Source organism: Manis pentadactyla, chromosome 3 (assembly GCF_030020395.1).
Source record: "Manis pentadactyla isolate mManPen7 chromosome 3, mManPen7.hap1, whole genome shotgun sequence".
In the NCBI taxonomy this organism is placed as follows: domain Eukaryota; kingdom Metazoa; phylum Chordata; class Mammalia; order Pholidota; family Manidae; genus Manis; species Manis pentadactyla.
In genome coordinates this window covers 184,749,542-184,777,012 of record NC_080021.1, presented here as the reverse complement: position 1 = coordinate 184,777,012, position 27,471 = coordinate 184,749,542, and the positions used below count along the sequence as shown (strand labels likewise).

Genomic DNA, 27,471 nt, shown 5'->3' with positions numbered 1-27,471 from the left:
CCATTTTCAATCTTATTCAAAAGTATAATGAATCCCTATGTACCTGTCACCCAGCTTTAACAGTTAAAAACATTTTATTGTTCTTTAAAGTCTTATTGCATTTTTCATACTACTAAAAGTTCACAGGTCTCTTTATCATGTTGCACAGATACATTATTTTCTTACCTACTAACTTTTGGAGAAATTTTCTGATAAATTCAAATTTGGGGCCCCAGTTTCCTCTCAGATGACCTAACACATTTCCATTCTAATGTAATGATACATGATACAGAATTGAACCTGGGATAGAGTGACTCATGACAAATTGGTCCAAGTCCATTTTTCTGGATTTGACCATATAATTTTTCCTTATCTGGATATTTAGAGCAGGCCCAAAAGGTAGTAGAAGATAGGGCACCATCTCTCATTGGGTATATATTGCCATTATTATGCTACAATCAGGCTTGAAATTATTAGTATTTCTTAACTCATATATAGTTAGGCTGCCAACATTTAAGCCTCTAAATCATGCAAATAATTATGGCTGCTGAACTAATGCTTTCCAGACCTAATTTAATGGGAATGGGTTCTTCTATCTCTTCTTTTCCAGATTACCATGGTTTTCATTTGGGAGTCATCTTGGGCTCCTTTCTCTCCCCTGCTCCCCACACTCAGGCAATGGCCAAATTTCTCATGTGTCCATCTCCTCTTTATTTTCATTGTCATCTAATTTGTGACCCTTCTTACCTCACCACTGTGTTACTAGTGTCCCTGTTCCCAGTCCATTAACAGTGTGAACCCAGATTAATCTTTCAATAAAACAACTCAAATCATCCCTTTCCTTTGCAAAGGTTTTAATTGTCTTCCCATTGTTTACTAAATTAAATGTGAGCATTCCACTCCTTCCCTTAAAGCTCATGTCCCAAGACCCCAACCACATAGTCCTAACTCATTATTCTAGCCTTCTGTTTCACCTTTCTGCCTACCAGGAGCTTAATTTCAACCACATTGAATCCTCCCTGTTCCCTTAACGTTCTTTGTGTTTTCCTGCTTTGACTGTTTGCTCAAATTTCCCTGTGCCCACGATAACCTGCCCTGCCTCCATCTCTACTGCTCAAACTCTTTTTCTTCCCCTAGGCCCATTCTCAGTGCAGTCTTTTTCAAAGTGTTGTTCCCAATCAGAAGGAAGATGTTTTTTCTTTGAATTCAACATGTACTGTATCTCACACTTTTCTACCTTATCGTCATTTGTATACTTGTCTGGATTAACATCTTCAGGCGAGGGTTGGGGAAATGGTAGGGTAATGCCTATGTCTTTGGGCTTCTTGACGTGCCTACTGCAGTTATACTGAATATTCAGGTACTAGCTAAATAATAAATGTTTATGTAATTAAAAGTTAAGATATATAACCTATGGAATAGAGATCTTCCTCTAGAATTCCCCCAAAATTTCAGGTTCACTGCCCCACCTGGGCTATGAGAATAATCCCATAGAATTCAGTTCTTCACCTAGACCTAAGGAGAATTTGCTCGCTCTTGTACTCAGTTTAAGAGGACTTCACATAAGAGAGAACAAAAATTGGGTGCCTTAGTTTTTATACTGTAAGAACATGTCTACAGAGATCTCAAGTAAAAGAAGACCCTGTCATTTGAGAGTTATTGATTGCTTGTTTATCTCTAAGTTTGTCATCATTGGTTACTATTAATTAAAAATGCATTTGTGCCTTTATCTGTAACTAGAATAGTGGTAAAGAAAGTCCAGAAAATGTGTCTTTCTATAAAAATCAAATTTCTTTTTCAGCATGTTTTTTATTTTGATGAAGTCTTTGGTGAGGCATGCACCAATTGGGAAGTATACATGAAGACTACTCACCCACTCATTCAGCATATTTTCAATGGGTATGATAGTAATATTTGCTTCTCTTGCTTTTTATTTTCTATTTTTCTATAAATCATATTTCTTAATAAATATCACTTATGCTTTTCAATCCTTTGAAGTAAAAATGAATTTGTGTTTTGATGTAGTGAATTGAAATTAGACCCTTCTGAAAAGTGCAATGTCTCTATACAATTTGCCACACATTCACAGATTTTCAGCAAAATTTCCTTTTAAACTGATGATATTCTCTGTGCTTAGTGGAAAAATATAAGCTCTCAACAACCTAATTTCATCAAAGTCCTCAGATTAAAAAGGTTAAAGTGGTTGTAGTTAGTTTGAACTTTTGATAATAAGGAATTATGTATTCTGGCTATAATGCAGTTAATATTTTCATTGGATGGAACAGATAAGTGATTATCATCCATTTTTCATAGATGTGTTTTTTTAATTTTGAGATAATTATTCACACTTAGTAAACATTAAACGGGACAGAAAAGGCACTAGGGACTTCCCATTGTATAATTAAAATGCAGGCAGGTATGGGTAGAAAATGCCACATAACCTGTTACGGTTGCTAATTCCAGAATATTTTGACTTTTTAAAAATAGTTTTTATAACTTTAAAAAATTGAGGTGTGATTATTTATAATAAGATGTGCAATGTTAAGAAGTATTCAGGTTTGATGAATTTTGATACTTGTATATACCCAAGTAACCAATACCTATAACAAGATGTAGAACATTTCCATCACCCCTGAAAGTCCTCTTGTGTCCCTTTTTAGTTAATCCCTACTTCCAACCTCAAGTCTTAATAACCACTGACCTGCTTTCTGTCATTATAGAGTTTGCCTATTGTAGAATGTCATAGAAATAGAATCAGTTCAATATATGTTCTTTTATGCCTAGCCTCTTTTGCTTAGCATAAAATTTTTTGATTTAGTACATGCTGTTGCATGTTTCTGTGGTTTTTGTTGCTGAGTAAGTAATATTCCCTTCTATGAATATACCACAACTTGTTTATCAGTTCTCCTGTTGATGGACATTTGGGTTGTTTCCAGTTTTGGACTATTATGAATTAAACTACATAAACATTCTTGTATGGTCTTTTTGTGGGCCTGTTTTCATTTATCTTGAGTAAAAACCTAGAAATGGAATTTCTGGGACATAGGATAGGTATGTATTTAAAAGAAGGTATCAAACAATTTCCCATACTTCCAACAGCAATGTATGAGAATTGCAGTTCTGTATCCTTGCTGTATTTGGTATTGTCAATATTTTTTGTTTTAGCCAGTCTAATGGGTATGAAGCTGTATCTCATTGTGTGTTTTTTTTGTTATCATTAATCTACAATTACATGAAGAACATTATGTTTACTAGGCTCCCCCCTTCACCAAGACCCCCCCACAAACCCCATTACAGTCACTGTCCATCAGCGTAGTAAGAAGCTGTAGAATCACTACTTGTCTTCTCTGTGTTGTACAGCCCTCTCCATGCCTCCCCCACATTATACATGCTATTTGTAATGCCCCCTTTTTCCCTGCCCTTATCCCTCCCTTCCCACCCATCCTCCCCAGTTCCTTTCCCTTTGGTAACTGTTAGTCCATTCTTGGGTTCTGTGATTCTGCTCCTGTTTTGTTCCTTCAGTTTTTCTTTGTTCTTATACTCCACATATGAGTGAAATCATTTGGTACTTGTCTTTCTCCATCTGGCTTATTTCACTGAGCATAATACCCTCTAGCTCCATCCATGCTGTTGCAAATGGTAGGATTTGTTTTCTTCTTATGGCTGAATAATATTCCATTGTGTATATGTACCACATCTTCTTTATCCATTCATCTACTGATGGACACACACTTAGGTTGCTTCCACTTCTTGGCCATTGTAAACAGTGCTGTGATAACCATAGGGGTGCATCTGTCTTTTTCAAACTGGGCTCTTGAATTCTTAGGGTAAAATCCTAGGAGTGGGATTCCTGGGTCAAATGGTATTTCTATTTTTAGTTTTTTGAGGAACCTCCATACTGCTTTCCACAATGGTTGAACTAATTTACATTCCCACCAGCAGTGTAGGAGGGTTCCCCTTTCTCCACAACCTCGCCAACATTTGTTGTTGTTTGTCTTTTGGATGGTGGTGATCCTTACTGGTGTGAGGTGACGTCTCATTGTGATTTTAATTTGCATTTCTCTGATAACTAGCGATGTGGAGCATGTTTTCATGTGTCTGTTGGCCATCTGAATTTCTTCTTTGGAGAACTGTCTGTTCAGCTCCTCTGCCCATTTTTTAATTGGATTCTTTGCTTTTTGTTTCTTGAGGTGTGTGAGCTCTTTATATATTTTGGATGTCAACCCTTTATTGGATCTTTCATTTATGAATATATTCTCCCATACTATAGGGCACCTTTTTGTTCTATTGATGGTGTCTTTTGCAGTACAGAAGCTTTTCATCTTGATATAGTCCCACTTGTTCATTTTTTATTTTGTTTCCCTTGCCTGGGGAGATGTGTTCATGAAGAAATTGCTCATGTTTATGTCTAAGAGATTTTTGCCTATGTTTTTTTCTAAGAGTTTTATGGTTTCATGACTTACATTCAGGTCTTTGATCCATTTCGAATTTACTTTTGTGTATGGGGTTAGACAGTGATCCAGTTTCATTCTCTTACACGTAGTTGTCCAATTTTACCAACACCATCTGTTGAAGAGACTGTCATTTCCCCATTGTATGTCCATGGCTCCTTTATCGTATATTAATTGACCATATATGTTTGGGTTAATGTCTGGAATCTCTATTCTGTTACACTGGTCTGTGGCTCTGTTTTTGTGCCAGTACCAAATTGTCTTGATTACTGTGGCTTTGTAGTAGAGCTTGAAGTTGGGGAGTGAGATCCCCCCCACTTTATTCTTTCTTCTCAGGATTGCTTTGGATATTCGGGGTCTTTGGTGTTTCCATAGAATTTTTGAACTATTTGTTCCAGTTCGTTGAAGAATGCTGTTGGTAATTTGATAGGGATTGCATTAAATCTGTATATTGCTTTGGGCAGGGGGGCCATTTTGACGACATTAATTCTTCCTAGCCAAGAGCGTGGGATGAGTTTCCATTTGTTAGTGTCCTCTTTAATTTCTCTTAAGAGTGTCTTGTAGTTTTCAGGGTATAGGTCTTTCACTTCCTTGGTTAGGTTTATTCCTAGGTATTTTATTCTTTTTGATGCAATTGTGAATGGAATTGTTTTCCTGATTTCTCTTTCTATTCGTTCATTGTTAGTGTATAGGAAGGCCACAGATTTCTGTGTTAATTTTCTATCCTGCAACTTTGCTGAATTCTGATATCAGTTCTAGTAGTTTTGGAGTGGAGTCTTTAGGGTTTTTTATGTACAATATCATGTCATCTGGAAGTAGTGACAGTTTGACTTCTTCTTTATCAATCTGGATTCCTTGTATTTCTTTGTTTTGTCTAATTGCCATGGCTAGGACTTCCAGTACTACGCTGAATAACAGTGGGGAGAGTGGGCATCCCTGTCTTGTACCTGATCTGAGAGGAAAAGCTTACAGCTTCTCGCTGTTCAGTATGATGTTGGCTGTGGGTTTCTGATATATGGCCTTCATTATATTGAGGTACTTACCCTCAATACCCATTTTGTTGAGAGTTTTTATCATGAATGGATGTTGAATTTTGTCGAATGCTATTTCAGCATCTATGGAGATGATTATGTAGTTTTTGTCCTTCTTTTTATTTATGTGGTGGATGATGTTGATGGATTTTCAAATGTTGTACCATCCTTGCATCCCTGAGATGAATCCCACTTGGTCATGGTGTATGATCCTTTTGATATATTTTTGAATTCGGTCTGCTAATATTTTGTTGAGTATTTTTGCATCTACATTCATCAGGGATATTGGTCTATAATTTTCTTTTTTGGTGGGGTCTTTGCCTCGTTTTGATATTAGGGTGATGTTGGCTTCATAGAATGAGTTTGGGAGTACTCCCTCCTCTTCTATTTTTTGGAAAACTTTAAGGAGAATGGGTATTATATCTTCTCTGCATGTCTAATAAAAGTCCGAGGTTAATCCTTCTGGCCTGGGGGTTTTGTTCTTGGGTAGTTTTTTGATTACTGATTCAATTCCTTTGCTGGTAATTGGTTTGTTTAGATTTTCTGTTTCTTGGTCAGTCTTGGAAGGTTGTATTTTTCTAGGAAGTTGTCCATTTCTTCTAGGTTTTCCAGCTTGTTGGCATATAGGTTTTCATAGTATTCTCTAATAATTCTTTGTATTTCTGTGGGGTCTGTTGTGATTTGTCCTTTCTCATTTATGACTCTGTTGATGTGTGTTGATTCTCTTTTTCTCTTAATTAGTCTGGCTAGAGGCTTATCTGTTTTGTTTATTTTCTCAAAGAACCAGCTCTTGGTTTCATTGATTTTTTCTATTGTTTTATTCTTCTCAATTTTATTTATTTCTTTTCTGATCTTTATTATGTCCCTCCTGCTGACTTTAGGCCTCATTTGTTCTTCTTTTTCCAATTTCAATAATTGTGACATTAGACTATTCATATGGGATTATCTTCCTTCTTTAAATATGCCTGGCTTGCTATATACTTTCCTCTTATTACTGCTTTCGCTGTGTCCCACAGAAGTTGGGGCTTTGTATTATTGTTGTTATTTGTTTCCATATATTGCTTGATCTCTATTTTAATTTGGTCATTGATCCATTGATTATTTAGGAGCATGTTGTTAAGACTCCATGTGTTTGTGAGCCTTTTTACTTTCTTTGTACAATTTATTTCTAGTTTTATACCTTTGTGATCTGAGAAGTTGGTTGGTAGAATTTCAATCTTTTTTAATTTACTGAGGCTCTTTTTGTGGCCTAGTATGTGCTGTATTCTGGAGAATGTTCCATTGCACTTAAGAATGTGTATCCTATTGCTTTTGGTTGTAAGTTCTGTAGATGTCTATTAGGTCCATCTGTTCTAGTGTGTTGTTCAGTGCCTCTGTGTCCTTACTTATTTTCTGTCTGGTGGATCTGTCCTTTGGAGTGAGTGGTGTGCTAAAGTCTCCCAAAATGAATGCATTGCATTCTGTTTCCTCCTTTAATTCTGTTAGTATTTGTTTCACATATATTGGTGCTCCTGTATTGGGTGCATATATTTTTATAATGGTTATATCCTCTTGTTGGACTAAGCCCTTTATCATTATGTAATGTCCTTCTTTATCTCTTGTTACTTTCTTTGTTTTGAGGTCTATTTTGTCTGATACTAGTACTGCAACACCTGCTTTTTTCTCCTTGTTGTTTGCATGAAATATCTTTTTCCATCCATTGACTTTTAATCTGTGCATGTCTTTGGGTTTGAGGTGAGTCTCTTGTAAGCAGCATATAGGTGGGTCTTGCTTTTTTATCCAATCTATTACTGTGTGTTTTTATTGGTACATTCAGTCCATTTACATTTAGGGTGATTATTGAAAGATATGTACTTATTGCCATTGCAGGCTTTAGATTCCTGGTTACCAAAGGTTCAAGGTTAGCTTCTTTATTATCTTACTGTCTAACTTAACTCGCTTATTGAGCTATTATAAACACTGTCTGATGATTATTTATTTCTCTCCCTTCTTATTCCTCTTCCTCCATTCTTTATATGTTAGGCGTTTTATTCTGTGCTATTTTGTGTTTCCTTTGACTGCTTTTGTGGGTAGTTGATTTTATTTTTTGCCTTTAGTTAGTATTTTGTTGGTCTGCTTTCTTTGCTGTGATTTTATTTTCTCTGGTGACATTTATTTAGCCTTAGGAGTGCCCCCATCTAGAGAAGTCCCTCTAAAATACCCTGTAGAGGTGGTTTGTGGGAGGCAAATTCCCTCAACTTTTGCTTGTCTGGGAATTGTTTAATCCCTCCTTCATATTTAAATGATAATCGTGCTGGATACAGTATTCTTGGTTCAAGGCCTTTCTGGCTCATTGCATTAAATATACCATGCCATTCTCTTCTGGCCTGTAAGGTTTCTGTCTGATGGTAGCCTGATGGCTTTTCCTTTGTAGGTGACCTTTTTCCTCTCTGTAGCTGCCTTTAAAACTCTGTCCTTGTCCTTGATCTTTGCCATTTTAATTTTATGTGTCTTGGTGTTGTCCTCCTTGGATCCCTTCTTTTGGGAGTTCTGTGTACTTCTGTGGTCTGAGTGACTATTTCCTCCCCCAGTTTGGGGAAGTTTTCAGCAATTATTTCTTCAAATACACTTTCTATCCCTTTTTCTCTCTCTTTTCTTATGGTACCCCTATAATAAGGATATTGTTCCTTTTGGATTGGTCACACAGTTCTCTTAATAGTGTTTCATTCCTGGAGATCCTTTTATCTCTCTCTGTGTCAGCTTCTATGTGTTCCTGGTCTCTGGTTTCTATTCCATCAATGGCCTCTTGCATCTCATCCATTCTGCTTTTATATCCTTCCAGAGATTGTTTTTTCTCTGTAGTCTCCCTCCCCACCTTGTCCGTTAGCTCTTGCATTTTTCTCTGCAGCTCTATCAGCATGGTTATGACCTTTATTTTTGAATTCTTTTTCAGGGAGATTGGTTAGGTCTATCCTCCAAGCTCCTTCTCAGGGGTTGTCTCTGTGATTTTGGTCTGGATCAAATTCTTCTGCCTTTTCATGGCAATAGAGATAGTTGTGTGGAGCTGGTGCGTGTGTCGGCTGGGAGAACGGCCCTTCTTGCTGGTTTGTGGCCTTCCTCTCCTTGGAGAACAGCGACCCATAGCGGCTTGTGCTGGGCAGCTAAGCGCAGACGGGGTCTCTCATTCTTGCCTGGCCTCTGTGGAGTAAGCTCCGCTGTTGCTGTGGGCATGGCCTCTCTCAGGCTGCTGCTCTGCTATGGCAGAACTGCATCAGAGGGGGAATGGGCAGGAGGCTGTTTATCACTGTGAGGGGCCTCAGGAGCTGCGCTGCCTCCCAGGGGGTTAGGGCTCCCAGAGTTCCCTGGGATTCCTAGCTGCTGGGCTGAGTGTCCTGGGATGCTTCCGTCTAGCTGTGAGGTCCCTGTCCCTTTAAGACTTTCAAAAAGCACTCGCTTTTCTTTGTCCCAGGGGCACCAGCTTCAGAGACCCGCTTGCAGGTTTTACTGTCCTGTTTCCCTAGTATCCAGCACACCAGCACTGGGTGTCTGTGCTCCCAGTGTGGATGACTAGGGCTGGGTGTTTAGCAGTCCTGGGCTCCCTCTCCCTCCCCGCTCCGACTCCTCTCCTCCAGCGGGGGAGCTGGGGTGAGGGTCGCTTGGGTACCGCCGGGCCGCGGCTTGTATCTTCCCCCTTTGCGAGGCGCTGGGTTCTCGCAGGTGTAGATGTAGCCTGGCTGTTGTCCTGTATCTTCTGGTGTCTCTTTTAGGGATAGTTGTATTTGCTGTATTTTCAAAAATATATATGGTTTTGGGAGGAGATTTCCACTGCTCTACTCACGCTGCCATCTTGGCTCCTTCCTCCTCATTGTGGTTTTGATTTGAATTTCTCTAATACCTAGTCATGCTGAGCATCTTTTCATGGGCTTATTGGTCATTCAACTATCTTCATTTGCCCAGTTTTTGTGTTGTCTTTTTATTGATTATACAGAGGTCATTAAACAAATTTTTTTGTGAGCCGTAAAAAGTGAAATATCTTTCAGGTTCAATTTCTTGTGAACCAAATCTAGGGAGTGCTTTTTGAGAGAGGGAATTTCTAAAATAAGTATTTCAATGTGAAGACATTACCAATAAAAAATAAGAGTTGTGAGTTAAGTGCATCTATTCTGTAAAGCATAATAAGAGATTTTTTCATGCCCATATTTGTCTTTTTGTGGGTTTTTTTGGTTTTTGGTTTCAAAAAGCTCATCACTGAAGTGTTCAGAAAATAAGGTAAATTGTATTGTTTACTCTAATTCTGCTTGATCTTTGTTGTATTTAAATTTTTCTCCTATAATCCTTTACCTAACTGGCCCTCTGCCTGTGTATTCAAGTGTCCACATTGCTGGGAGTCGGGATTCAAGGAATAACTGATCTCAGCTCAAGCAGCTTAAATCTGATATCAGTTCCCATCTCTTGATTCTCACACTTTAATGGTTCCTTTGCTCTTGTCATAATACTCTTACCTTGGTTTCTGTCTGGCTTCAGGTCTGTTTCTTCTTATTCATCTTTCAGCCTAACTCCAGCTTCCCCCTACCTCTGTATCTGTACATAGACTTTTTTCTTGCTGTGAGTAGCTACTTTTATCATTAACACATGTGATTCCTGTTCAAGAGTTTGCAATAGCTACTTTCTACCTAACATTATGTTCATTCTCTACTTAGCACTACATAGTTGGGCCCCACAATCCTCAAGTAATCTTGGCTTCAACTCCTCCTAAAATGTATTGTGATTGGCAGGTTGGTCTGCCAGTTGTTCTTTCCACCTCTTACTCTGCAATTCTTCACACTCATATATAAGGTGTGTTCACACATGTACCCACCCATATGCAAGAATAATGATTCTTATGTAGAATCATAGGGCATTAGATCTAGAAGGGATCTTAGAAATCAAGTAACCATTAATTTATTAAAGTGAAATCTGAGGCCCTGACAGAAGCCCTTTTAGGAGTCTTTCCTCAAATATTTTACTTACATTGATTTCACTTGTTCAAACTTCTTTAGAATTCATATGAGTAATCACTACCATCCTGTTTAGTGTATGATCCTGTATTCTTTATTGTATTTATTTTAATTCTCTATTCTTTGACCAAACTTACTTTTCAGGAGTAAGGCAAAATTGTATCCTCTGGGGTCCTCTAAAGCACCTAGCAAGGGGTCCTTGTTTCCCTATCTTCCAGAGTTGTCTTATGGTGTTAACCAGTTCCTTAAAAAATTCCTATAAGAAAACTCATGTATTGATTTGAGAATGTTTTTTTCTCTTTCTATGATTTTATAATGTAAAACCCTCCTCTTTTTAAATAATTATATGTTCATAGCTGAATTTTGTCAAGGATTCTGTTTTTACCTGACTTTTATCATTAAAAATCTACGTAGATTAACATCTGCTATCTTCATATGTATAAGTAATACAAATGATTCATCCCCTAGAGGCAATGCCACTTGCTTTGCATATGGACAAACAGGCGCTGGAAAGACCTACACCATGATAGGAAGTCATCAGAACCCAGGACTGTATGCTCTTGCTGCCAAAGATATCTTCAGGCACCTAGAAGTGTCCCAGTCAAGAAGGCACCTCTTTGTGTGGATCAGCTTCTATGAAATCTACTGCGGACAGCTTTATGACCTCCTAAACAGAAGAAAAAGGTACTGGTTATGAGTAGGAAACAGTAAATCTGTTCATCTTTGTTTTAAGCCAGAGTCTCACAGAATCATTTAATCATGGAATTTAATGAGATGCCTTGGTACATTAATTAATGCCCTTTTGTGAAATGAGTCTCCTGAATCAGATGACATATTTTTTTAAACTGTCAGTTCAGCTAGAGAAAAATGTAAATTAGCCTTCTGTTAGTATTTTTTAAAGTGATCAATGTTCAATGGCTATCAAAGACTATCCCTTTTATTTTGGTCTATGAAAAAGGTCATAATTTCAGTAAGTCAGGAAATCAACATGCACTTAAAATCCCTTCCTTTTCTTTTGACCTATTATTACACTGGAAGAACTATAAATAATGTTTTCCACTTGCTCTTGTTATTTTCTCCCAATAATCTTAGACTAAACTTAATGATGGTTTTTCAAAATCAATAAAAAGAAAAGAAAATCTTTTTTTCACATTATACTTTTAACTATCATAAAGCTTAAACTATTGCTTTTGCAGCATAATGAATTAATTTAGAAATCTATTCAGTAACTGATTTTAAATCCCTTTTGTATTTTTCTAGCATAAAAAGTTTGTTTAGGTTGAAACTGATGACTTTAACTGAGTAGGAGGCAAAGAAGTTGTGAAGACATTGGCTGACTGGAAGAATAGGGAGGAGAGATGAAGTAGGGGAAGTGGAAGAATAAAAGGTTGTCATAACAGAATTAACTAGACCTGAGACATGTTGGTGCAGCCACACCAGGTGGAGAGAAGTGAGTTGAAGCTGAGTGTGGTAGAAGGAAACCAAATCAGTGAAAGAGACTAGCCCCCAGCAAAGATACCCAAGCCCCTCTGGAGCTGTGCAAAAGGTTGTGCAAGTTCCTCGTGTGCTTGGCAAGCCCTGGAATGGGGCGTGGGAGTGGAGAAGCAGCTCCATTTCAGTAAGGAGGGTGTGACAGGGCAGGCCCCCACCATAGAGGGGCACTAGGATATTGGGGAGCATAACTGGAGAAGCCAGTGAATGGGCTTAGGCCACCATCCTGTGGACTATTCCAAAGGAAAGGGAATCTTTGAGAATGCCACAGTTCAGAGAATGTACAGGTGTTCAGAGTTCAGTCCTGACATAACAACTGTCAAATAAAGGAGAGCAATACTCTAGGGTTGCTCTGGGGAAGAGTTGTCTTTCTTTTGTGCTTTGTGTTGGTTTTGAAGCCTCAAGTTAGCTCAGTCATGGCTTCTCTTCCAAGCCCTGATAACCTTAGTAAGAGCCCTTTCTGGTCAGAATGGTCACTTGGTTTAAAGAACATTTGGCATGAGAATAAAATAATAAAATAAAATTTGTGCTGTGCTGTGTGTGTGTGTGTGTGTGTGTGTGTGTGGTTTGTTGTTTGGGTGAAGGGACAGTCAGGATACAAAATAGCTGCCACTTCTCCCAGGCCCACATACCTTCACTTCCAGAAAGAGAAAGCTTTACTCCCATGTACTTGACAACTGATTGAACCCAGCAGAGATCCCATATCCTCTCCTGAATTAATTACTGTAGCTGGGAATATACCATCCACAGATTGGCATAGATCAGGATTATATGATGACTCTTATAATTGTAGCCAAAGATCCTGATTTGTTAACAATCAAGGACCATCCCTGAAGTCCACGGCTGGGGTCAGTAGGTATGGGGGCTGGGGGAGAGAATGCACATCAATCACACTCAAATAGCAGGTGTGATAGAATGGTTTCTGGGGAGGCAAAAACAGAGTCCATTACAGCAGGTGTGCCATTCAACTGTGTTCATGCATTTGCAGGCTCTTCGCAAGAGAAGATAGCAAGCACGTGGTACAGATAGTGGGATTGAAGGAGCTTCAGGTGGATAGTGTGGACCTTCTCTTAGAGGTAACACTTTCTTCTTTCTCACCCCACTACAGTGCCTAAGGACAGCAAAGGAATTCGGTTTGCTGTCTAGCAGTAAAATGGACTCCGATTTAGGCAAAGAGCAATGACAAGCATGCCGCTTCACATTTATAAAATATGAGGCCTCCTCTAAGAAGATAGCTCCTTTCTCAGCAGGGTGGTTATCTCAGTGCCATGACAGAGAGAGTTTTTAGGTGTGTGGGAGAACCTAGTGCATGAGAGGATACTCATGGGCAGTTTCAGAGGCCACTTATGTATGTTTTTATGGCAGTGGGTTCTGGGAAAAGCTGCTAGAGAAAAATACTTTTTATTTTTTTAATTTTTAATAGGCAATACTTCCACGTGAGTTCAAAATTCAAAAGATACAATTAATATATCCCTTCCATTCCTTTTTCCTGAAGCAACTAGTTTTAGTAGTTTCTGCTGTATCCTTACAAAGGTATTTTTAAATCTACTTCTTTAATTAAAAGTTCTCTCTTTATTATAACAAAAGTAATACTTGCTCATTATTAAATTTAAACATTATAAAACTATATAAGAAGATAGAAAAATAAAGGCCCCCTCTAACTTACTGTACACAACTCCCCACTCCTACTAATATGTCCATTGTTAACAGTTTATTTAGACTTTTTTCCCTAAAAATGTATTAACTTTTATATAAATAAGTTTCTGGTGAACCTCCCTTTAATGCAGTGGTTCTCCCAGTTTCCTCCAATGGACTTTTTGCTTTGAACAGTCCCCCAGTTCTCTTCCTTTCTTCAATAAAAGAGCACTACTTTCCTTTGTTCTCTGGACTTGTTTGCGGTTTGCTGGTCCTGATCTGCAGTTCTCTGCTGTCCCCAGATAAACCCATTTTGCTAGTAAAATCACTGACATTTTAAAGGTTAACACTGTGTGCTGAAATACATGCATAAGGACATTCACTGCTGCACTGTTAAAACAGCTCCAAAATAGAAACAACCCCAATTGTCTATTAACCTTAGAATGGTTAAATAAACTGTGGCATATTAAATTAGATCATTAGAGGGCTTTTTTTCTAACTTAAAAAATTATTTAACCATTTTTATTGTGAAAAATAGCACTATCCAGAAAACTATATAAAAGCTAAATGTGTATAGTATAAAGAAACAAACACATAATCAATTACACATAAGAAATAAAACACTGCAGCAACCTACAAGCTCCCTAAACAATTTCCCAGTCACACCCCTCTATAATCCTAACTTTTATGCTTATCACCTTGTTCTTTGTATATAGTTTTACCACTTATGTACTCATCCATAGACTACATAACTTAGTTTTTGCCTGTTTAACTTTGTATGAATAGAATCACACTGTGTGTATTCTTTTGTCTTGCTTCTTTTGTTCAACATTATGCTTTTGAATTCCATCTATGTTTTTGCATATTGCTATAATTTTGCTTGTTTTTATTTGTTTTATAGTTTTCAATCATATGAATATGCCACAGTTTATTTAACCATTCTAAGGTTAATAGACAGTTGGGGTTGTTTCTATTTTGGAGCTATTTTTAACAATGCAGCAGTGAATGTCCTTATGCATGTACTTCAGCACACAGTGTTAACCTTTAAAATGTCAGTGATTTTACTAGCAAAATGGGTTTATCTGGGGACAGCAGAGAACTGCAGATCAGGACCAGCAAACCGCAAACAAGTCCAGAGAACAAAGGAAAGTAGTGCTCTTGTATTGAAGAAAGGAAGAGAACTGGGGGACTGTCAAAGAAAAAATCCATTGGAGGAAACTGGGAGTCCCACCTGTTGTGGCTTCTTATTGGTTGAGTTGTGACAGTCTCTGATGGTGCTGTTGCTGGGGGAGGCAGAAACTCTTCCCTCCTCTACTGGGTAGTAAAGTAGCCAAAACAGTATGCGTTATAAGGTGTTCCATCTCTTTTTCCAGTGGGCTCTGTAATTGACATGACCTGGTGGGCATGAGAGCCCCCCTGCAGGCCCCCAGATGCCTTGTCAGTGAGGTTATTAATTTTCACAACAGAATGTAAGTTTTCTAGGATATATATCTAGTTGTGAAAGGATGTAGACATAGTTGTCAGAGGACATGTGTGTCTTTCACTTCACTAGATGATGCCAACTGTTTTCCCATGCAGTATAGACTCACAAGCATTATATGAACACACCTACTGCTCTTCATTTTTCTATAATCTACTCTATATCTAGTTTATAATCAATACTGTTTATTGATTAAAAAAAAGTTTTTGCCAATCCAGAGTTGTTTAATTATATTTCACTGTAGTTTTAATTTGTAATTTAATTTTCATTTCGCTGATTGAGAATGAAGTTGAATAGCTCTTCATATTTTTAATTTACCTTATGGATATCCTCTTTAAGGAATGCCAGTTTGGGTCTTTTCCTCATTTCTGGGTTGTATGTCTTTTTCTTACTGATGTGTATATTCTGGATATGAGACATTTGTCAGGTATTTGTGTCATATGCATATTGTTTCATTCTGTAGCTTGTCTTTCTAGTTTCATCATGTTTTTAATGCTTGCTTGAGTCCCCTTGAGGCCAATTAAATCAGAATCTCTCAAAGTGAAGCCCAGATGTGGGTATTATTATTATTTTAAATTGAAATATAGATTCACATACCACAAAAATCACCTTTTTAAAATGTACACTTCAGTGGTTTTTTAGTTTTCTCATTAAGATATAATCCACAGACCATAATATTCACCTGTTAAAATATACTTATATAAAATTAAGTGATTTTCTTTTTTTGTACATTCAGAAAGTTGTACATCATTACCACTATTTAATTCCAGAATATTTTCATCACCCCAGATTGAAAAACCTACACTATTACCAGTTGCTCCCTATTTCCCATGGCCCCAGTGCCTGGGAGTCACTAATTTCTCTCTCTCTCTCTGGATTTTCCTTTTCTGGCCATACCATATACATGGAATCATACAATATACAACCCTTTTGTGTCTGCCTTCTTTCACTTAGCATAATATTTTCAAGGCTCATCCATATTGTAACATGTATCAATATTTCATTCCTTCTATCATTATAGCTTAATGATATTCTATTATGAGGCTATACCATATTTTACTTCTCTATCAGTTGATGGACATGTAGGTTGTTTCCACTTTTATGGGAAACGTTGTTATAAATAATGCTGCTATAAACATTCATGAACAAGTTTTTCTGTAGACATATGTCTTCAGTTTTCTTGAGTCTTGCTTAGCAGTGGAATTCCTGGGTCATATATCTTGAAGAACCCCTAACTGTTTTCCAAAGTGGCTGTGACATTTTACATTCCTACCAGCAATGTGCGAAGGTATAGGTATTATATTTAAATCTCGCACATTCAGATACAATAGTCATTCTTATGTATATCCAGCAAGACTCACTGGAGTCAAAGGGAGAAGGCTAGAAGGACAGGCTGGGTACTTGACAAGTCCCATCTTTAGAACAGCTCACACCCCTATTCCCTATGGCACTCTTGACTCCTCCTCTCCCAGCCATTTCTTCCTTTGGCTAGGAGTTGCAGGAGAGTTGGTCCTCATGAAGCCTTTCTCCCTGGTAGTTAGGCCAACTGAGTGGGGAAGGAGCAAACGAGCAGGAAGTCCCTTTTCTGTAGCTATGGGCCATAATTGTGTTAACAGACAATGTGGTGTCAAATTAGCCCCTCTGGCCTAGAAAAGTTTAGGGCACTGGTCTATCTTAAGCTATGTTTCCTGGAAACAGAAAGAAGTTTCTTGTTAGTCAATGTATTAGCGCATCATTGCCATGATACCCTCAGTCTGTCATACATATGTTGTACAAGAAAGCTAGCTGAGATCAAGGTGGAAAGTGATGTAAATTATGGATATCTGGCACAGTTATCCTCATAAACATTTATTGGTTCAAAACAATGGCACTTGCTAACTCAGGTGTCACACTTTCACTCTCTTAGGTGTCACAGTTCATGCTCACTCAGGTATCGCCCATGTGTTTGCTCAGGTGTCATCTTCTAGTATTACTCAGACTCATACAGGCATGGCCACTTGTATACCTGCACAGCTGGCAGCTTTGTTTTTCACAAACTTCCTTCAGGAAGTTTCCCCTTCTAAGTATATTTTATTACCTGGTCTTACTAATGCAAGTCTTCTCTGCCTTTACAGAGGACTGACTCACTGACTCATTGTATTTCCTGGACTTAGAATCAAGATTTTGTCTATTAGGCAATTGATGGGCATTTTATCAGTTGTAGAGATTTGCAGGTTTTAAAGTCATTCCCAGAGCCATTTCTTGTACTTAGAGGTACCCATCTCAAACTGCTAATAAATCTGTTTAATGGTTTCTCATTGCCTTGACTGTAATTGGTAGCAGAGACCCACATAACAAGAGCTTCCCTAAATGGGCCTCAGTTGTATGCCAGTATCAGAGACTTAATCTATACACAGTGCCTACACTACTGAAGTGCTCATAACCCTTCTTTGGATTTGTGCAGGAAACTTAGTAATTAAAGTCTTATAACCAGACAGATCTGGGTTCCAGTGCCATGTATCCTTGAGCATGTCCTTATCTTTCTGATTCTGAAACATGGATAAAGTAGATGATTGGGTTGGGTAATAGAGAAGGAAATGAGATAATATACAGGAAATGCTTAGTGTGATGCTAGCTCAATTTGTCACATCTATTGTTCTTACTAACAAGTCACTGAACATTTCCCAGTGCCACAGAATTTTGCAGTTGTCTCTATATTGTAGCTGGTCCCCATTTCACTACTCACCTAATATGTTTGATCTAAAGGACCAAGATTTAGAAACTTTCCTGAGACTTTAGTTATGGAAGAAGGAATTTGAGAAGGAGGTAGTGAGAGGAAAAAGGGGGCTAGTGATTTTTCAGGTGATTGCATTAATTTTGCTAAGCTCTTATACTTGCATTTTCTCCAAATACATTGTCTTTTTTCCTCTTTATTCTCTTTCTCCCTTCCTTTTGTCCTTTTGTTCTTCTTCCTTTTTTATTTTCACTTGTAATAGGATGCCCACGGAATCTCATGTTGATCTATAAAGTTCTATTTCCCCATGTAACTCTGTTTTACATTTGTGGAAAGAGTTTGTTTACATGAAGATGTTAGTTCTTTGGTATCTTCTTTAAAATTAATATATATGGAGAACTTATGTACCAATTGTGGTACTGATTGCTTTGCATGGATTATCATTTTTAGTCCTCATAAGTAACCTATGAGATTGCCATTTTATGGATAAGAAACAGAGGCTCTGAAATGATTTGCGAAAGTTCACACAACCATATGTCAGAGCTGGCATGTGAACCCAGGCAGTCTAACTTCAGATTTCACTTTCTTAACCACTACACTTGGATTGTATGCCGTTTATAAATATTTGTCTGATGATCTTCACAGACTGCCTCATTTTTCCTCCTCAGAGCTCAGCTGCTTTATTCCACAGCTCTGAAAAGTTTAGTGGGTACAGCCTATTTCTGAAGTTGAAGAAACTGGACTGAAGGACCAGAAATTCCTTCATGCCTTTTCTAAAAGGCATTTAGGAAAGATCACTCTAACACATTAGGTTTTCTGAGACACCATTCACAGGTATCTAGTACATCATAGACATCATAGTAGACAAGGTGCAATGAAAAACCAAGTGTAACACTCTATAATAGAACCCCAGAAGCTAACCACAAGGCTATCCTTTGAGAGCTTCCTGTCAGTATCCACAGCTCTTGGATGGGTACGGCCTTGAGGCCTCTCTGAGCTCTCACCAGGTTCCACCAGAAGTAGCATCATTACTCATTTGTGGCAGAGGATGCCTGGATTATCCCTAGTCTAACTATATTCTACCTATGTAACCTTGGATAAGTCCCTTAATTTCTCTGTGTTGCTTCTCTTATCCATCAAGCATATTGCTTACACAAATGTAAAGGTCTCAAAGACCCCTCCTGTCTCTTCATGGGGTTTCTAAAATTAAAAAAGGAAAAAAGCAATTCTGTGAGAGCCCTAAAACTCTAGGAGGAAATGCACCAGAATCTTATTAACTCTGGGATTATAAGAGGTATATATTTTCTTCTTTATGTTTTTCCTATATTTTACAAATTTTCCACAGTAAGCATGTCTTACTTTTGTAATGAAAAAAGAGAAAGAAAAATTTGATAAAAGGAACAATACAAATCCAAGATGATCCATTACCATTGCATTACAATGTGTGTAAGCATGAAGTCACAGTGATAAAGAGAGGCCAGGCTGAGGAAGTGCATTTAGAGTAGATGGGTCAGTTATAGATAATGCCTTATGTGACCTAACCAGCATCCAAGCTTAGTGGTGCATTATTTTTTTTTGGCTCTCGCCACACTCAGTGAAGGTATTACTGCTCTAACTCTTCTAATTTCTAATAAGCAGCAATAGACAGCCATGACATCTGATAATCCAACTTTATAAATTAACAGTTTTGTCTCTTTACACAAGGATTCCTCAGATAGACCTTTAAACTTTTAGCAGGCTATTTACAAAATGAGTGCATTTATTTATTTTTGTTAAAGTATCATTGATATACAATCTTATGAAGGTTTCACATGAACAACACTGTGGTTTCAACATTCACCCATATTATCAAGTCCTCACCCCCGCCACTGCAGTCACTGTCTATCAGGTTAGTAAGATGCTATAGAGTCATTACTTGTCTTCTCCATGCTGTACTGCTTTACCTGTAATCTACCTATATTGTTATAGCAAATTATAGTGCCCCTTAATCCCCTTCTCCCTCCTTCTCCACCTTCCTCAACCCCTCCCCTTTGGTAACCACTAGTCCCTTCTCAGAGTCTGTAGGTCTGCTGCTATTTTGTTCCTTCAGTTTTATTTTTTTTTAATACTCCACAAATGAGTGAAGTCATTTGGTACTTGTCTTTCTCCTCCTGGCTTATTTCACTGAATATAATACCCTGTAGCTCCATCCATATTGTTGCAAATGGTAGGATTTCTTTTCTTTTTATGGCTGAATAATATTCCATGGTGTATATGTACCACATCTTCTTTATCCATTCATCTATTGATGGGCACTTAGGTTGCTTCCATATGTTGACTATTGTAAATAGTGCTGCAATAAACATAGGGGTGCATGTGTCTTTTTGAATTGGGGATCTTGTTTTCTTCAGGTAAATTCTTAGAAGTGGAAATACTGTATCAAATGGTATTTCTATTTTTAGTTTTTTGAGGAACCTCCATATTGCTTTCCACAGCAGTTGAACTAACTTACATTCCCACTAACAGTGTAGGAGGGTTGCCCTTTCTCCGCATCCTCGCCAGCATTTGTTGTTTCTTGTCTTTTGGATGTTGGCCATCCTAACTGGTGTGAGGTGATATTTCATTGTAGTTTCAATTTGCATTTCTTCTATTAGTGATGTGGAGCATCTCTTCGTGTGCCTGTTGGCCATCTGAATTTCTTCTTTGGAGAAGTATCTGTTCAGATCCTCCATACATTTTTTAATCAGGTTATTTGTTTTTTGGATGTTGAGGCATGTGAGTTCTACATATATTTTGGATGTTAACTCCTTATCAGGTAAGTCATTTACGAATATATTCTCCCATACTGTAGGATACCTTTTTGTTGTGCTGATCATGTCCTTTGCTGTATAGAAGCTTTTTAGTTTGATGTAGTCCCACTTGTTCATTTTTATTTTGTTTCCCTTGCCCAAGGAGATGTGTCCAGGAAAAAGTTGCTAATGTTTATATTCAAGAGATTTTTGCCTATGTTTTCTTCTATGAGTTTTATGGTTTCATGACATACATGCAGGTCTTTGATCCTTTTCAAGTTTACTTTTGGGTATGGAGTTAGACAATAATCTAGTTTCATTTTCTTATGTGTAGCTGTCCGGTTTTGCCAACACCAGTTGTTGAAGAGGCTGTCTTGTCTCTATTGTATACTCATGGCTCCTTTATGATATATTAATTGGCCATATATGTGTGGGTTTATATCTGTACTCTCTTTTCTGTTCCATTGATCTGTGGGTCTGTTCTAGTGTCAGTACCAAATTGTCTTGATTACTGTGGCTTTGTAGTAGAGCTTGAAGTTGGGGAGCATAATCCCCCCAGCTTTATTCATCCTTCTCAGGATTGCTTTGGCTATTCAGGGTCTTTTGTGGTTCCATATGAATTTTAGAACTATTTGTTCTAGTTTGTTGAATAGTGCTTGGTATTTTGGTTGGTATTTTGATAGGGATTGCATTGAATCCTTAGACTACTTTAAGGAAGATGGCCATTTTTACAATACTAAGTCTTCCTATCGATGTGTCATGGGATAGATTTCCATTTATTGGTGTCTTCTTTAATTTCTCTCATGAGTGTCTTATAGTTTTCAGAATTACGGTCTTTCACCTCCTTGGTTAGGTTTATTCCTAGGTATTTTATTCTTTTTGGTGCAGTTGTAAATGGAGTTGTTTTCATGATTTCTCTTTCTGCTAATTTGCTGTTACTATAGAGAAATGCAATGGATTTCTGTGTATTAATTTTGTATCCTGCAACTTTTCTGAGTTCAGTTATTCTAATAGTTTTTTGGTGGCGTCTTTAGGGTTTTCTTTGTATATATCATGTTGTCTGCAAACAGTGATAGTTTAACTGCTTCCTTACCAATTTGGATGCCCTTTATTTGTTTGTGTTGTCTGATTTCTGTGGCAAGGATCTCCAGTACTATGTTGAATAAGACATCCTTGTTTTGTTCTGATCTTAGAAGAAAAGCTTTCAGCTGTTCGCTGTTAGGTATGATGTTGACTGTGGGTTTGTTGTATATGACCTTTATTATGTTAAGGTATTTATCCTCTGTACTTATTTTGTTGAGAGTTTTTATCATGAATGGATGTTGAATTTTGTCAAATGCTTTTTCAACATCTACTGAGATGACCATGTGATTTTTGTCCATCTTTTTGTTGATATGATGTGTGATATTGATTGGTTTTTGAATATTGTACCATCGTTGCAGCCCTGGAATCAATCTGAGTTGGTCATGATGGATGATCTTTTTGATGTATTTTTAAATTTGGTTTGCTAATATTTTGTTGAGAATTTTTGCATCTGTGTTCATCAGGGATATTGCTCTGTAATTTTCTTTTTTTTTTGTGGTGTCTTTGTCTGGTTTTGGTATTAAAGTAATGCTGGAAGTATTCCCTCCTCTTCTTTTTGGAAAACTTTAAGGAGGATGGGTATGAGCTCTTCTTTAAATGCTTGATAAAATTCAGCCAAAGCCACCTGGTCCAGGTGTTTTGTTCTTAGGTAGATTTTTTGATTACCACTTCCATTTCATTGCTGGTAGGATTGGTCTGTTCAGATTCTCTGTTTCTTCCTGGGTCAGTCTCAAAAGGTTGTATTTTTCTAGAATGTTGTCCATTTCTTCTAGGTTATCCAATTTGTTGGCATATAATTTTTCATAGTATTCTCTCATAATTCTTTGTATTTACATGGTATTCATAGTGATTTTTCCTTTCTTATTTCTGATTCTTTGTATGTGTGTACACTCTCTTTTTTTCTTGACAAGTCTGGCTAGGGGTTTATTTTGTTTATTTGCTCAAAGAACTAGCTCCTGGTTTCATTGATTATTTCTATTATTTTATTTTTTTCAATTTTATTTATTTCTGCTCTGATCTTTATTATGTCCCTCCTTCTACTGCCTTTGGGCCTCATTTGTTCTATTTCTAGTTTCATTAATTGTGAGTTTAGACTGTTCATTTGGGATTGTTCTTTCTTGAGGTAAGCCTGTATTGTTATATACTTTCCTCTTAGAACTGCCTTTGCTGTATGCCACAGTTGTTTTCATTTGTCTCTATATATTGTTTGATCTTTGTTTTAATTTGCCCATTGATCCATTGGTTATTTAGGAGCACATTGTTAAGCCTCCATGTGTTTGTGAGTCTCGTTGTTTTCTTTGTACACTTTATTTCTAATTTTATACCCTTGTAATCTGAGAAGTTGGTTGGTACAATTTCAATCTTTTTGAATTTTCTGAGGCTCTTTCTGTGGCCTAGTATGTGATCTATTCTTGAAAATATTCCATGTGCACTTGAGAAGAATGTGTATCCTGCTGCTTGTAGGTGGAGTGTTCTGTAGAGGTCTGTTAGGTCCATCTGTTCTAATGTGTTGTTCAGTGCCTCTGTCTCCTTACTTATTTTCTATCTGGTTCATTTATCCTTTGGAGTGAGTGGTGTGTTGAAGTTTCCCAAAATGAATGCATTGCATTCTATTTCCCCTTTTAATTCTGTTAGTATTTTTTTCACATATGTAGGTGCTCCTTTATTGGGTGAAAAGATATTTATAATGGCTATATCTTCTTGTTGGACTGACCATTTTATCATTATGTAATGTCCTTCTTTGTCTCTTATTACTGTCTTTGTTTTGAAATCTATTTTGTTTGATATAAGTACTGCTACTCCTTTTTCCTCTCTCTTGTTTGCATGAAATATCTTCCTCTATCCCTTCATTTTAGTCTGTGTATGTCTTTGGGTTTGAAGTGGGTCTCTTGTAGGCAGCATATAAATGAGTCTTGTCTTTTTATCCATTCTGTAACTCTATGTCTTTTGATTGGTGCATTCAGTCCATTTACACTGAGGGTGATTATCGATAGATATGTACTTATTGCCATTGCAGGCTTTAGATTTGTGGTTACCAAAGGTTCAAGGGCAGCTTCTTTACTATCTAACAACAGTCTATCTTAACTGACTTATTACTCTATTTCAAGCACAATCTAAAGGTTTTTTTTTCCTCCCCTTCTTCTTCTTCTTCCACTCTTTATGCATTAGGTATCTGTCATGTTCTGTACTCTGTATCCCTTGACTAACTTTGTGAGTAGTTTATTTAATTTTGTTTTTGCTTAGTAATTAATTGGGCTACTTCCTTTACTGTGGGTTTATTTTCTCTGGTGACAGCTATTTAGCTTTAGGAGCACTTCCATTGAGAGCAGTCCCTTTAAGATACACTGTAGAGCTGCTTTGTTGGTGGTGAATTCCTTCAACTTTTGCTTATCTGGAAATTGTTTAATCCCTGCTCAAATTTAAATCATAATCTTGCTGGGTAGAGTATTCGTGGTTGGAGACCCTTCTGTTTCATTGCATTAAATATATCATGCCACTCCCTTCTGGCCTGTACGGTTTCTGCTAAGAAGTCTCCTGATAGTCTGATGGGGTTTCCTTTATAAGTGATCTTTTTTCTCTCTCTGGCTGTTTTCAGTACTCTCTCCTTGTCCTTGATCTTTGCCATTTCAATTATTATATGTCTTGGTGTTATCTTCCTAGGGTTCCTTGTGTTGGGAGAGCTCTGCACTTCCGTGAACTGACTGGGAAAGTTTTCAGCAATTATTTCCTCAAGGAGACTTTCTATCCCTTTGTCTCTCTCTTCTTCTGGAACCCCTATAATGCGAATATTGTTCCATTTGGATTGGTCACACAGCTCTCTTATTATTCTTCCATTCCTAGAAATCCTTTTTTCTCTCTGTGCCTCAGCTTCTTTGTTTTCCTGTTCTGTACCATCTCCTCTACCTCATCTAATCTGCTTTTAAATCCCTCCATTGTGTGTTTCATTTGAGATACTGTATTTTTCAAAATTTCTATCACTTTGTTGAAGTCCTCTCTGAGATCTTAAATATTTTTCTGTAACTCCCTGAACACATTTATACTTTAATTTTGAAATCTTTATCAAGAAGATTAGTGATTTCAGTTTCACTAAGCACTCTTTCTGGTATTTTTTCTTGTTATTTTGTTTGGACCAAATTCCTTTGCCACTTCATTTTTTTTAGTGTTTCCTGTGGAATAATATCTTTGTGTAGGCAGCACCCTCTAGTGCCCAGAAGCTCAATTTTCTGTGCGGGAGCCCCAGCTGTTGGCAAGCAGTGGGTGTGGTGCCTTTCTGTCTTGCTGGTAAAGTGAGCTGTGTGGGCCATCAGCTGATTGTGTGTGCAGGGAAAATATTCCCTGAAGCTGCCATGTGGGCCTACAGCAATGGCAAGAGTCAAAGGCAAGCGGAACCAGCACCTGTTGGGAGGAAAGAACTCAGCAGAGCGGGTTGCCTGCCTTCCCAGCTGTAACGCGTACCTCCACTGCTGGGTCAAGTAGGCTTTGGGTGCAAGGAGGAGCCTCTGTGCTATGTCCCTGTAGCTGCTGTGGGAGGGGCCACCCTCTGGCAGGCTGGCGCAATGAGGGGAACAGCAGACTAGTGGGACCGCCACATTCTGGGAGGAAGAAAAGCAAGCAGTGTACCATAGGGGGCCTCAGGGCTGCATTAGCAGCCAAGTGGTTGGAGCATCTGAAGCTCCAGAGAGTTCCCAACCTGCTGAGCTGAGCATACAGGGAAGGTTTTGTCCACCTGCCCTTTCTCCTGAGCAGAGAGCTCTGTGTAATCTTTGCCCCTTTAATGCCCCTCTTGCTGCTGGGAAGTCCTTCAAACTGCCTGCCTGCCTTTTGCCCCAGTGGGGCAGCTTGTGCATATCTGTTCTCCACAAGCAGCTGGAATCTCAGCCTCTCTGATGTCTTTGCCTTCCAACCCCACTAATCTCCTGAGCACCATGTAATAGGGGTTTGTGCTCTCAAAGCAGATCTCCAGGGCTGGGTGTTCAGTGGTCCTGGGCTTCTACTCCCTCTCTACTCTGTTCCTTTTCCTCCTTCCTGTGGGCTGGGGTTGGGGGAGGGCTTGGGTTCTGCGAGATTGCAGCTTTGCCACTTTATCCTTTTCTGTGAGGTCTTCTCTTCTTCCCCAGATGTAGGCAGTCTCTTCTGCAATCTTCTGGTTGCCTTTCCAGGATTAGTTGTATTTGCTGTATTTTCGTGTTTTATGAGATTTTGGGAGGAGGTTTCTGCCTCACTTTTCACGCTGCCATCTTTTTTCTGCTCCCCAAGATGAGTGCATTTAAAATATCCTAAATTTGATTCTAAAATACAATTCTAAATCTCACATACATATAATATTTAGAAATATAACTACTGCTTAGACCATGAAGGAACTTATCATTAGTTAAAATCTTTAAAAGCATCTGGCCCCTACTTGTTAAGATATTTTATGGCCTATTCTTGAAATTTGACTCTGTCAACTTTTGAACTCTTAGTTTGAAAATTATGGCCATGTTCAATATGATATAAATTAAAATTCTGAGAGATTGAGAAAAAAAGAGACTTCCTTACTCTTAATTTAAGTAAAATAAGTGAACTTATCATAAGTGCTCATAGTATAGTAGAAACCACATGGGCTTTGGAGTCAGTCATACAGCATGCGGATTTTTGTTCACACAACAGCTGTTTGTGAGCAAATAAACCTCTGAGGTTATTCTTCAGCATACACTGGGCATGATAATTGTACTTGCCTCACATCAGGCCACTGTAATAATTCTATCAAATAATATTTTTAAAGTTCTTCATCTATTTGCTCATCAGTAATCAACACTCCTTCCCCTATCCAAAATCAGGGCACCATGTGGCTAGAGGCCAGTCCTGAGGCTTCACCACCCCTCCCCCATTCCCTGTGGCTTGAGGGACCCAAGTTAGTTTTTACTCCCATTTGGAGGGGCATTAGTCTCGAGGGAAATCATGGGCTCATGGTAATTGCAGTCACTCGTCACATCCATGTTCCCACACGTCAGGCCTGGCCTCTTTTATGACTGCATCCTGGTGGAACAGGTGGATGTGATCAGTCACTCTGTGATACACATTTTCGTTCTTTGCCTCAGTTACTAAGATAGATAGGTATTACAGGATCTTGCTTTGGAACCAAGTTAAGCTCTGGGGATTTTAGCAGGCTAAACCCATCAAAGGTATTTTTAAAAGTGTATGAGATCAAGAGTAAATTAGCTCTTGAGCTATTGAATGTTCTTCGCCAAGATTAGTAGTCCACATTGTTCACATTATTGTTGGGTACTAAAACTGTATGATTTAATGTTTCGGCAGCTTTTCACGTGGGGGGAGAAAACTGCAATGTACTGATGAAGTTATTTACCTGGTCTCTTCTGCTCTCAGCCAACTCTTAGGAACCAGAGGGCTTTGTTTACTCCTTGGGGAAATCACCCTGTGGATTTTATTTTCAGATGATCCTGAAAGGCAGCAAGGAGCGCAGCACTGGGGCCACTGGAGTTAATGTAGACTCCTCCCGCTCCCATGCTATCATCCAAATTCAGATCAAAGATGCAGCCAAGAGGATATTTGGCAGGTGAGCTGGAATTATGCAGGGAATTGCATTGTCTGCCTTTCCCTAGTGTGACTTTAAAATATGTGTTATCAACAACAGGACACCCTGCCACCGTGGAGTTCTTTATTTCAGGAATACAGAGCAAAGTTGTCAGCCCTGAAATAAATCATTATGCTGAAGTGCCATCAGTTGATTAACCATGAAGTAATGACCTATTGTTGGTCAACCCTAAGTTATTAAAAGGGACATTGATTGCTTCTAATGTGAACCACAGTATCAGCAGAGGAATAGGAGGGAATGTATTTCAGAGGCCCCAGAAAAAAGGAAA

The 27,471-nt window shown here is 38.2% G+C and overlaps 1 protein-coding gene across 1 annotated transcript in view; it reads left to right on the top strand.

Moving 5' to 3' along the window:
- The window catches only part of KIF24 (kinesin family member 24), an 82,041-nt gene that overhangs the window by 28,748 nt on the left and 25,822 nt on the right, over positions 1 to 27,471 (top strand). Inside the window, 4 exon segments of the mRNA XM_036898003.2 lie at positions 1,781 to 1,878; positions 10,906 to 11,121; positions 12,917 to 13,004; positions 27,043 to 27,164. Of these exon segments, the coding sequence (XP_036753898.2) occupies positions 1,781 to 1,878; positions 10,906 to 11,121; positions 12,917 to 13,004; positions 27,043 to 27,164 (524 nt within the window).